A 12,696-nucleotide genomic window follows, 5' to 3' on the forward strand; every position below is an offset into this window, starting at 1 on the left:
TGTGTGTGTGTGTTGTGTTGTTGTGTGTGGCTTTCATTCACGAATCCAAATTGCTCCTGGGCAGGTGCATGCATGCACCCTGCCAACCAAAACTGCCACTATATTTGTATCAAGAAAGAAACATAACCAAAAACTATATTATGGGAACTGTACTGTGCATCTCTAAGGTAAACCTTAATATCGTCACCGTTTGTACTTGGGGGAAAGCAAAAGAAAGAGCAGAGTCTACATAACTGCCAGAAAAGGGACTAGGCTACAGATTCTGTCAAGATGCTTCTTAAAACCTCCATTTTTGGGCTGGAGAGATGGCTGAAAGATGGCCCTTGCAGAGCATTTAATTTTGGTTCCAGCAGTCAGATCCACCTGCATCTCTAGCTCCAAAAAAAAGAAACAGTATTTATTATGAATGAAAAATGGCATTTTATTTAGTACATTCACCACCTGTTCCTGTCCTCCATGGGTACCCAAACACATGGCATTCACACAGATACACACACATGCATGCACATAAGTTAAAATAAACCATTAAACTACTATTTCATTCTATAACACCCACCCTGTCCTGCTATACAAAGTCAGCAAGCCTTAGAGATGTTTACAAAGTTAGTTAAGATGGAAGTTTATGAAGAGACAAAATTAATTGGCTGCCAGATTTTTCTATTCATGCTACATAGATACAATTTCCCATAGTCCTCTGAGTACAATAAATATTAATCAAAAGGGGGGAATCAGTCTAGAACAGATTTAAAGGGAGCAGATATAGGCTCCTGCCCACAGAGGAATTTATGAGCTTCATTAACTGAAAAAACAATGTTCCTCTTAACATAAAGGGTAGCCTTTCCTCTGGCCACTTTTCTGGAGATTCTAGGATTGAAGAAAAAGAAACAGTATTTATTATGAATGAAAAATGGCATTTTATTTAGTACATAGCAGGTGAATGGAGATGGGGCCTTGGACAGCACCCCCCCCTTCTTGATATAAGAAACAAATCAGGAGACTTAAAATCTGCTTAAATTATTTCCAGAATTTCAGAGTTCTAATAGTAGGTCCCATCAGTGAGTATTAGAGGCAGTGATGGACAGCTTCTTGACCAAGTGTGGACTGACTTGCGGTAAGCTTTTCCAGGCAAGTTCCAGAAACCCATATTGGGCAATGCCCACAGGTTGGACAGTATCCACTCTGTTCTGCCCAGAGAGGGGTATCACATTACAGAACTTAAGGGAATGATCAGGGATGCGGGAACCACCACAAATCAGATGATAGAACAGCCGTTCTCCAGGCACTAGCTCCATGACCTTCAGAGCCTCTTTAGAGACGAACTCTTGGGGTTGAGGCTCTCGGCTCAGTAGCAGGTCCAGCAGTAACCTCTGGATTCGTGGAGACTTAATCTGATATAGGTCCATGAGCTGGTAAAAGTTTTCCATCCAAGTATCCCTGTCTTTGGCATACCGCTGCTGTAGCATCTGCAAAACATGGTAGAGCGCCACAAATGTCTCCCATGGAGGTAGTGCTTCTTTCTCTTCTGAGAGTGCCGTTGTCTTCTTCAATTTGACCAGTCTTGGGTGCCTGCTTCTCTTCTTTAAATCCTTGAATTCCTTTTGAAACACCAGTGCCAAAGTTTGTCTGTCTACAGATGCATGGGCCCCCGTGAGAATGTCTCTTTGGGCAGGGTAAAATTGTCGCATGTCAATCTCTTTGAGAGAATCCACTAACTGCTGCCTACGGGTGCTTCTATGTGACTCATTGAAGAGTTCCCAATTTACCCCCTTTGAGTCTGTAGCCCTACTGGCAATCAGTGGTAACAATGGTCCAGACTTAGTCACTGTCTTCCCTCTCCTGGAAAATGTGGGGCTCTGTATCTTCTCCCTCAAGTCTGGGAAGTCCTTGAACATCACGGCCGGGGACTTTCTATCTACAGTGGGATAGTCATCTCTGAGAACTTCCCTTCTAGCGGGATAAAGATACTCTGTGTCCTCGACGGCAGTTGAGAGCTGCAGAGCCAGCTTTTCCCTGTAAATCTGGGCCAAATGATCCCAGCTGACGGCTTCTTGTTTCTGAGCTTGGGTGGGTGAAATTATCTTCAGGTCATGGACCGGGGGTAATGCCTGCCACCCCTCTTTTCTTTTAACTGGAGAGGTCACTTTTAAGCGTGTCTGAATGTCTTTACTGGGCTGTGGGGTGTGACTTAAGTCTCTGCTCAGTTGTAGGTGCTGCACAATAGCCTTCAGTGTGGAAAGTTGTTTCCCTTCCCAGGGGCTATGTGAAGAGAAGTCTCCGAGATACTGGTGCAGTTGATGGTAACTCTCCTTGGAAACTTGCTCTCCTGCTTTCAGCCTTCTGAGAGTATTATTAAGCCAGCCCTCATCTGAGATATGTGTCTCTGTATGTACCGGGCTTGGATATCTTTCAGGTGACCTTTTAGGGGAAGAGGTAGGGGTTACAGGTACAGACTGATCCCTAGTTTTCTCCAGTGGAATGTCTTGATTCTTCAAGATCCAATTTGTTTTGTCACCTTTAGGCTTTTGTGGTTGTAGGATAATGGGTAATTCGAGCTGTGGTCTGTGGGGCCACTCAGGGATTTGAGTCTTTAAGCCAATTCCTAGAGCATGTGAAAAACGCTTCCTGTCTTCCTCCAAAGTTCCAGTCTCTTGACTTCTCTGTGAACTGGCCATGGAGTCTGCTTCAAGAAATCTATCCTCCCATCTTTTCTTCAACTCTTTTAGGAATAGTCCCAATTTCCCTTGTGGGGACCTCTGGGATGCTATTAAGTGACTTTTGCCCATGAATCTAGAATCTCTATCCATGTCAAGCAAGCCCTCATCCCTCAGAAATGTTTGCCATCCAGCGATACCTTCCTTTTCCCCAGCAAGATTCTCATCTTCCGTTGGTTGTTTGGAGCCTAATTTCATCGCTCTTTCCTTCTCTAAAAGCATCATTTCCTTAAATGTCCTCCTTTTCTCCATTTCCCTTGCCTCCTCTTCCTTCTTCCTCTCCTCCCATTCCTTCTTCTTCTCCTCCCATTCCTTCTTCCTCTCCTCCCATTCCTTCTTCCTCTCCTCCCATTCCTTCTTCCTCTCCTCCCACTCTTTTGTCCTCTCCTCTTCCTTCTTCCTCTCTTCCCTTTCTTTTTTCCTCTCCTCCCTTTCCTTCTTCCTCATCTCCCTTTCCTTCTTCTTCTCCTCCCTTTCCTTCTTCCTCACCTCCCTTTCCTTCTTCCTCTCCTCCCAGGCCTTTTTCCTCTCCTCCCAGGCCTTCTTCCTTTCTTCTATTTTCTTCTTCCTCCTCTCTCTTTCGTTCTCCCTCTCCTCCTTCCTTTCCTTCTCTTTCTTCTTTCTCACTTTCCTCTCTTCCTCCTCCTCCCCCTCCTTCCCACCCAGGCTTTCCTTTTCACTGAGACTCAGTTCCTCTTCACTGAGACTCAGTTCCTCTTCACTGAGACTCAGTTCCTCTTCACTGAGACTCAGTTCCTCTTCACTGAGACTCAGTTCCTCTTCACTGAGACTCAGTTCCTCTTCACTGAGACTCTCGACTTCACTGAGACGCTCGACTTCACTGAGACTCTCGACTTCACTGAGACTCTCGACTTCACTGAGGCTCTCGACGTCACTGAGACTCCATTCCTCATCCCTTAGCTTTTCCTCAACTGGCATTTTCATTTTCTGGCTGCTCAAGATTTCTCCACTTTGGATTGCCTCTCTCAGGCTTTCCTGGACCAGGCTCTCTTCTTCTTCACTTAGAATCTCTTCCTCTCGTACCCTGGCCTTGTCTTCCTTTCCGGGGTGCCCCAATTCTTCCTGGGTGAATTGTTCCTCCTTCTCTTTACCCAGGTCTTCCTGTGCATCCAGTCTCTTTTTCTTCTCAACCAACCTCTTTTCCCGATTCCCTTTTAGGATCATCCTCCTTTTCCTCTGTTCCTCAGTCAGTTTCTGTGAGTCCTCTTCATCAAGTCTGACCTTTCCGTCCAGGTACCTCCTCTTTTTCTTGGGCACAGCCTCCTCTTCCTCCTCTTCCTCCGGCCCCTCCTCCTTCTCCTCCTTAGTCACCCCTTCTCCTTCTGGGTAAGTCAAGCCTTCCTCCATTTCCATCTCAGCCCATTCTTTGATATTCTCTATCAGTGTCTTCAGTGGGATCTTTCCCAGCGTGCTCATCTCCAGGTGCTTGAGAAGGTCTACCAGTTGACTTTGCCCTAAGAGCTCTGCCTCCTGGAACCTTTTCAACAGTGTCTCCACCTGGGCTCTATCCAGGAAATCTTCCTTGTACTCCTCTAATAGCCTGTAGTCCTCCTCCAACTGGTCTCCCTCAGTCTCCACATCACCTTCTTCCCCAGCCTGCTCTCTCTCTTCTTCAGTTTTCAACTCCTGTTCCTTAAGTACTTCCCCTTCATGATCATAAATTCTCGTAATGGATAGCCTCTCTTCTTCTGGCATATCTGTCTTCTCAGAAGGCATTGAACGTAGTTTTCTAAGCATCCCAGCCAGGACCCTCAACATCTGCTTCCCAGCTACCCCCAGCTTGTCCTTGGCCCCAGCGTTTATCTCTTTAAGAGGAACCCTGCTTTCTGCAGCCTGTTCCTTAACTGCTGGCTGTATTTCCTCTCTGGGTTTTCCCCTAAACTGAGCAACAGGCTTCTGCTGGATTCTACCGGATAATGTCCTCTCTTGCTGGAGTAATTTTCCTTGCTTTTTCTTACTTTGATCTTCTGTTCGGGTTATTTCTGGCTTTCCTTTTCCTAACCTCAATCTTTCCTTGGCTCTCGGAATACCCTCTTTCATAAACATCACTTTCTCGTCTTCCTGAACCAACTGCTTTTTCCGTTTGATCTCCTCCTCCTTTTCCTGGAACTGACTTTCCTCTTTCTTACTCTGTAATCTCTCTTTCTTATCTTGTAGAATTGGCCTCTCTTTTCTTCCCTCAAATACTTCCTTGCCTTTTACAATCAGCACTTCCTTTTTCTTTGGGTGTTTCCTTTTTCCTGTAGACCATAATGCCTTTATTTTCTCCCCTTCTGAAACTGGAGTTGTTTTCTCTCTTAGCTGAAGTTTTGTTTTCTCTGGCTCAACCTTCACTTTCTGATATGGTTTTCCCCTTAAGATGACTGGTTGGTCTTCCTCTGATCTCCTTCTCTTTTCTTCCTCAGTTGCTTTTTTCTGTCCCCCCTCTTTCTTCTCCATCCCCTTCCCCTTGTCCTCCCTCTTCTCCTCCCCCTCTTTCTTCTCCATCCCCTTTCCCTTGTCCTCCCTCTCCTCCTCCCCCTCTTTCTTCTCCATCCCCTTCCCCTTGTCCTCCCTCTCCTCCTTCCCCTTTTCTTCCCTTCTCTCCCTGTCCTCTACTTCCTTAGCTTGCTTCACTTTCTCTGTTCCCCAGGACGCTCTCCTCTCCTCATCACTCGTCTGTACCCTTTTCCAAGCTTTTCTCTTTCTTGGTTGAGCTTTTTTCCCTGGTTTCCCTCTGGGTTTAGCTTCTGGGAACATTTCCCTCATTTTCTCAACCCCTTCCTTTTCTTCTAGATCCGGTTTCTTGCTTTCCTGAGCTAAGTGTTTTTTCTCCTTGGCTTTCTCTCCCTTTTTCTGCTCTTGCTTCAGCTCAGGCTTTTGCCAGGCTTCCCGCTGTTGTTCATCCTTTGCCCTGACAAATCCATCCTTTGTTTTCTTTTCTTTTGCAGACCAGTCTTTCTTTTGATCCAATATATCATCCTGCTTTGTCAAGCTCTTCGTTTCCGCTATTTCCTCACTCTCTACCTTAGATGACATCTCTTTCTGGGAATAGTCTGGCATACGCAGCTCCCAGTAATCTCCCTCCTCCTCCTCCTCCTCCTCCTCCTCTTTCTCCTCCTCCTCTTCTTTTTCCTCCTCCTCCTCTTTTTCCTCCTTCTCCTCCTTCTCCTCAGTTCTCTCCAATTCCCGGATTTGTGGCCTTTTTTTCTGGGCCTGTTTCTCCCATTCCCCAATTTCTCCCTCTATATCCCGGATCAGCTCCTTTCCTTCCCTAGCCAATTCCCCCTTGTCCCTTCCTGGCTTCTCCTCTTCCTTTTCCTTCTTCCTCACTGGGGACAGCGTCCTGTGTTGCTTGTCCCCTGTGTCCTCCTTGTGAGCTTCCATTGTCTTTTCCAGTCTCCCTTTTCTCTTTTCAAGGATTGATGGCCCTGCTTCAGTGAGTGTTTTCCTTTTTTCTCTGCGTTTCTTCTCTTGTCTCTGCAGTTTTTTTTCTTCTGGAGCTGTCTTCACATCTTCTGTAGTTAATTCCTTCTGTGAGACCTCTTGTATTGTTTTTTCCTGTGCCATGGTCTTTTCTGGGAGGGGTGATTTCTTTTCATCCATCATCAGTTCTCTCTCCTTTTCTTTACTAAGCCATTTCTGTTCCTCCTCTTTTCTAATTAATCCTCTTGTTTTTTTAAGTGTCATTTGCTTCAACATAGTTAACAGCTTTCGTGGGACATCAGACCTTTCTTTGTCACGTGTCAGTGTCTCCTCTGGGCGGGTTAGTTTTGTTTCTGATGGGATCAACTTCCCTTTCTTTGTTTCCTCCTCTGGGCGGGCTGGTTTCGTTTCTGTTGGGATCAACTTTCCTTTCTTTGTTTCCTCTTCTGGGCGGGCTGGTTTCGTTTCTGATGGGATCAACTTCCCTTTCTTTGTTTCCTCCTCTGGGCGGGCTGGTTTCCTTTCTGATATTGACTTCCCCTTCTCCTTCTTTGTTTCCTCCACTCGAAGGGTTGATTTCTTTTTTGCTATGATTAACTTCCTCTTCTCCTCTGGTTCCTCTGACCTGGTTGATTTCTCTTCCGGTGGGATTAACTTCCCCTTCTTGGTTTCCTCCTCTGGATGAGTTGGTTTCCTTTCTGATATGACTGACATGCTCCTTTCCTTCCTGGTTTCCTCCTCTGGATGGGATGGCTTCCTTTCTGATGTGATTGACTTCTCCTTCCTTGTTTCTTCCTCTGGGGAGGTTGGCTTCCTTTCTGGTGGGATTAACATCCTCTTCTCCTTCTCTGGTTCCGCCTGCGGAATGGTTGAATCCTCTTCCAATGTCGTTATCTTCGCCTTCTCCTTCTTGGTTTCCTCCTCTGGACTGGTTGGTTTCACTTTTGCTGCGATTATCATCCTCTTCTCCTTCTCTGGTTCCTCCTCTGGACTGGCGGACTCCTCTTCCAAAGTGATTAACTCTTCCTCTGCTTCCTTCTCTGGGTGGGATGGCTTCCTTTCCACTGGGATTAACTTCCCTTTCTCCTTTGCTTCCTCCTCTGGATGTATTCGTTTCATTTTTGCTGTGATTAACTTCCTCCACTCCTTTGGTTCCTCCTCTGGTTCCTCCTCTGGTTGCTCCTCTGCTTCCTCCTCTGGTTCCTCCTCTGGACTGGTTAATTTCTCTTCTTCTGTGGTTAACTTTAGCTTTCCCTTCTCCTTTGTTTTCTTCTCTGGTTGCACTGGTTTCTCCTCCTCTGTGATTAGCGTCTCCTGCTCCTCTGGTTCCTCCACTGGATGGGTTGGTTTCTCTTCCTCTCTGATTAACTTCCCCTTGTCCTTCTTGACCGATCTCTTTTTCTCTTCGAGTTTTGTCAACTCCTTGTTGTCTTCAATTATTTCCTCTGTTATTTTGCCTTGTTTTTTTGCTGTTGCTTTAGGCTTCTTTCTCTCTAAGATCCTGCGACTGTCTGAGAAATCTGTCCTCTTTGTCTTGTCTTTTGGAGAAATATCCCGTTTCTTCTGCGTGCTTATTTCCTCTTGATCTGCAGCTGTTGTAACTTCCCTCTTTATACCTTTCTTAGGCGCCTTTCTTTTACGGACATGTCGCCCATGCCCAGAGACCTCAGACTCTGATGGTATTGGATGTGAGATCCTTTTCCAGGGACAGAGGTCTGTGAAGAGATCCCAGCTGGGTTGGTCGGTGAGCACCATGTCAGCCAAATCCTCCAGTTCTTTGCCCAGGTCCCTTTCCATCCCTGGATGAGAACTCGCTATTCTTGAAGTGACAAGGTGGCAAATATCCTCTCGCCAAGACTTCCTCTCTTGGCGAGAGACCATACGACCAGGAATCCCTGCTATTCCACGACTGGGCTTTACAGGTTCTTTCTCTAGCTCAGCAGGAGGTGGTAATTTCTCTTGGAGTGCTTTAAGTGCTTTAGCCTCTATCTCTGAAACATCCTCTTTTGACTCCTCTTGTGCTATCTTTTCTTTTTCCATTTTCAAAGGCTTTTTTAAGTAAGTCTGGGTTTTTGGCTTTAAGGCCGCATCCTTGTCTGTGGCTCCCAAGGCTGCCAAGGCCTCTTCAGCTCCCAAGGCCTCTTCAGCTGCCAGGGCCTCTTCAGCTGCCAGGGCTTCTTTGGCTCCCAAAGTCTCTTCACCTCTCAAGACTTCTTCAGCTCCCAAGGCCCCTTTGACTCCCAAGACCCCTTTGACTCCCAAGGCCCCTTTGACTCCCAAGACCCCTTTGGCTGCCAAGGCCTTTTTGACTCCCAAAGCCCCTTTGATTCCCAAGGCCCCTTTGTCTACTAATGTCTCTTTGACTTCCACTGCTTCCTGGGTTGCTTCCCGGGTTTTCTCAGTGATGAGAGGCAGCTCTGGCATTAAGAAGCCATCCTTGGTGTCAACTTGTATGATTTTCCTACTCTTTCTTTGTTCAATTGGAGTCTCTAAAGGCTCCTTTTGCAAGTCTGTCTTTTTAATTTTCTTGGATATCTTCAGGGTTCTTCTAACTGTGGGATATTTGGAGAAAGATAGTAAGAAAATGTGGAGGTTGTGAGGCTTTCTGAGATAGATAGTTTAGTGAACTGTAAGTAGAGCTACTAAGGCAAAGGGGCCTGGGGCTTTAGAGTTTGTAAATGCTTTTATCCACGCTTTGACCTTGGCATTTGTTTCTGGGGAGTTGTCTTGGGAAGAGTGCTTCCTGTGAGCCAGACCCTCTCACTACGTTGGGCTGCTTTTCAGGTCCCTTTGACTTATTAGCCACAAATAAGTCCCACCCATCACCCCCATGATCACCCCCATAAATACCAATCTTTCTGGTCTTGCTCTGAACATGTTTCTTTCTTTTCTTCAGCCCGTCGATGATTTTCGATCCTGGCTCAGGTATAAATGCTTCCTTGTCAGCCATCTCCAGGTCCTTCTCCAAATCAATAGAAAAGCGAAGGGAGCCAGCTCTGTTTGACAAGCTCAGGTCTTCATTTAGCCGCTCCTTGACGCAGCCACGCAGGTCCTGCAAGTCATTGTCCTCAACCCTCAGGATGTGACTTAGAGATAAGTCATCTGACACTTCTTGTCTATAAAAGTAATGAAAGGAAGACAATTCTGAGCAATAGGTAAGACAACATTTAAAAAAAAAAGTGGGGCTGGTGGTGGCAGTGGCCTTAGTGTACACCTTTAGTTCCGGCACTCGGGAGGCAGAGGCAGAATCTCTGAGAGTTTGAGGCCAGGCGGGTCTACAGAGTGAATTCCAGGACAGTCAGGGTACACAGTGAGATCTGGTCTTGAAGAAAAGAAAAAAAGAAAGAGAGAGAAACTGAGAGAATGGGGGCGGGGGGGGGGGGGACTCAGTGTTTTGCTGTTAAGAGCACTGGCTGCTCTTCCAGAAGACCTGAGTTTGGACCTAAACCCATATGGTGGCTCACGACTGTCTGTAACTCTAGTTCCAGGGATCTGATGCCCTCTTCTGGTCTCTGCAGGCACTGCACACACATGGTACATATATGTATGTGTATACACACACACACACACACACATACATGCAGGCAAAACATTCACATGCATGTAAAAGAAAAATAAATCTTTAAAACATTTTCAAAAGAATCAAGAAAGAGAACAGAATATAAAAGGAAATAGAAGAGGAAATGAGGGGGGAAGAAAAATTAACAAAGCGCAGTGGAAGAGGCAGGGATGGATTCATTCAAAGTAGAGTGGGCTGAAGCAGAACATGGGGAAAGCATAGAAGAATGAGTGGAAGAAAAATATTCTTTTGGCCCCATAAAAATCTGGAAAAGAGACCTTTTTAAGTTCTCAAGGCCACTCAGACAAACAGTTCCTCTTGGCAGTAAAAGACAGAGCAAAGGGACACAGAGAATGTGGGGTTCATTGTTTGGTTGGCGGTTTGTTTTGTTTTAGTTTTTAGAATGTCTATGCCTGAACTAGAAGTAGCTCAAGTTAGCCTCAAATGAGATTCCTCTGCTGAGGCTCCTAATTGCTGGGACTTCACATGTCTATTGCCAAACTTACCTGAAAGAGTCCCAGTAATTTATAATCTGATTGGTTGTAGACTTTGGGGTGTGGCTGGTTTTGTTTTTGTTTTGGTCTTTTTTTTGAGGGTCACATAAACTCCAGATCCTCCTTCCCATGGCTCCTAGGTACTGGGGTGCTGGGCACAATTTAGGATTTCAGGGTTAAATTAATGCAGCTGCTCCTTTATGATGCCTGACAGCAAGAATGTGATAAAGCTCACCTCAGCTCACTAAAGTATAACCCAAGAGTCAGGGTGTAGTCCATACACAGCCCAGCAGGTTAATGAAGCAATGTAGAAGATCACTGTAAGATTTCCTCTGAAGAAGATTGTCTTAGAGTTTCATTGCTGTGAAGAGACACTGTGACTAAGGCGAGTCTTATAAAGGACAATATTTAATTGGGGCTGACTTACAGATTCAGAGGTTCAGTCCATTATCATCATGGCAGGAAGCATGGCAGCATGGTAATCAGATATGGTGCTGGAGAAGGAGCTGAGAGTTCCACATCTTGATCTGAAGGCAGCCAGGAGAAGACTCTGATTCCACACTGGGTGGAGCTTGAGCATGGGAGACCTCAAAGTCCACTTACACGGTGATGCACTTCCTCCAACAAGGCCACACCTATTCCAATAAGGCCACACCTCCTAATATGTCATTCCTTATGGCCAAGCCCTTAAACAAAAGAATCTATGGGGGCCAAAACTATTAAAACCATCAAGAAGATGCTTAGTGTCGTAGACATCACACCCCCAAGCATAAACACATCACAGAGAAGATATTCTGGGACCTCTGGATTTCCAAATCTTCAGCCTGTGTCGATCCTCTCTTTGATTCTTTCTTCCTTCTTCCTTTCTTTCCCCATAGTCTGGCTCTTTTTGAGGCAGTATCTTGATGAACAGTCCAAGGTGCTCTCAATTTCTTTATCCATCTACCTCAGTCTTCCAAAGGCACAATTACAAAGCAAGTACTACCATATCCAATTTGAATAATTTATCTTGAAATATGGATAAACAAAGGTTAAACATAAGACTGTACAGGCCAGAGAAATGACTCACAACCATCCTTAAAATGCAGTTCCAGGGGGTTAGACACCCTCTTCTAGCCTCCATGGGCGTGGAGCATGCACATGGTAAACACACATACATTCATGAAAAACACTCATACATATAGAAACATCTTTAAAAGAATAAGACTGTGGGTCTGACAGCTAACAGTGATGAAGGAACGCCTTGGAGGCTTGGTGCTGTTTGCCAACAAGATTACATTCATGAACTGTCCTTCCTGAGTACATGCTTTCAGGAGCTCCCCTGGTCCTTGTGCTTTTTCCCAGCGTTCTGTGGCCCATCATATCACCAGGAACACAGCAGGCTTCCTCAAGGGGAGGGTTGCTATAGCTGTCAGGGTAAATGTATCTATTTGTTCATCCAAATCCAGATTTTTCTCTGAAAAGCACAATATATTAAGAACATGTGTTTTGGGATTTTTTTTTGAATTATCAAGTATCTTCAGAGAAATTTTTTGTTTATTACACTTTTTTCCTGAATATGTGCCTGTGTCGCCTGGTACATGTATGGAGGACAAGGATCAACTTTTGGGAGTCAGTTCTCAACTCCAGCCATGTTGGTACCATGTACAGAATGCAGTTCAAGCTTGCCAGGAGCCACTTATATCATCTAAACTACCTGGCCAGCTTAAACTTTTATCTCTATACCTATCTTTTTATTTATTTATTTATTTATTTATTTATTTATTTTGTCTCCAGAAATTAGAAGGAACAGGGAAATAGTAGGTTATGACAAGCAAAGCACTTCTCATGACAATGGAGTTCCAGGGTAAAGTCACACTGTTTGCCACCACTGTTTCTAAAATCAACACATCGTGAATGAGTCATCTATGTGGTCATATCTTTGTAGTTGGGGGTTAATATAGGCAACCAAGTAATGGAAAGGCATGTCCAAGGCTCTCTAAGACACTTGAAGCAATGGACCACAGGGTGCTCTACTCTTAGGTTTTCTAAACCTACTTCATCAAGGGTTCTTGAATGCTTCGTCCTCTCTTCTAGCCCATCAACCAGAGGTAGGGGGAAAAGAAGGTTAATAGGAAAAGGGTAGTATGGACCTGTTTAGAAGTAGTTCCTTAGAGTGATTCCAATTTTGGTTGTCAAGATACCAGCACTTCAATTCAATAGCAAACACCAAGCATGAATCATTGCAGGTGGCACAATCCAACAGAAACTGGAAGGCTCCACTGAATCAACATGAGTCAGCTGAAACAACCAGAAACAGCCAGAATACCATAAGAAGTTCTTTGGAGTTTGTCTCTATGAAATGAAGTCCAATGAAGTATTCACTGCACAGCCAGTGAAGGCCAATGAAGTATTGCACGGCCAGCAAAGACCAGAAAAGGCCAGCAAAGACCAGCAAAGTCCAGAAAAGGCCAGCAAAGACCAGCAAAGACTATCAAAGGTCAGCAAAGACCAGCAAAGGCCAGCA

At 45.2% G+C, this 12,696-nt stretch overlaps 1 protein-coding gene across 1 annotated transcript in view; it reads right to left on the minus strand.

Moving 5' to 3' along the window:
* Nucleotides 1-1,052: 1,052 nt before the first annotated feature.
* LOC127696581 (WD repeat-containing protein 87-like) overlaps nt 1,053-12,696 on the minus strand; it is a 28,505-nt gene continuing 16,861 nt past the window's right edge. Inside the window, exons 5-9 of the mRNA XM_052199428.1 lie at nt 8,988-9,253; nt 6,455-8,689; nt 4,044-4,972; nt 3,374-3,953; nt 1,053-2,923 (exon numbers count right to left, since the gene is read on the minus strand). Coding sequence (XP_052055388.1) covers nt 1,053-2,923; nt 3,374-3,953; nt 4,044-4,972; nt 6,455-8,689; nt 8,988-9,253 — 5,881 coding nt within the window. The remainder of the gene's footprint in view (nt 2,924-3,373; nt 3,954-4,043; nt 4,973-6,454; nt 8,690-8,987; nt 9,254-12,696) is intronic.

The sequence above is a fragment of the Apodemus sylvaticus genome, chromosome 1 (assembly GCF_947179515.1).
Source record: "Apodemus sylvaticus chromosome 1, mApoSyl1.1, whole genome shotgun sequence".
Classification (NCBI taxonomy): domain Eukaryota; kingdom Metazoa; phylum Chordata; class Mammalia; order Rodentia; family Muridae; genus Apodemus; species Apodemus sylvaticus.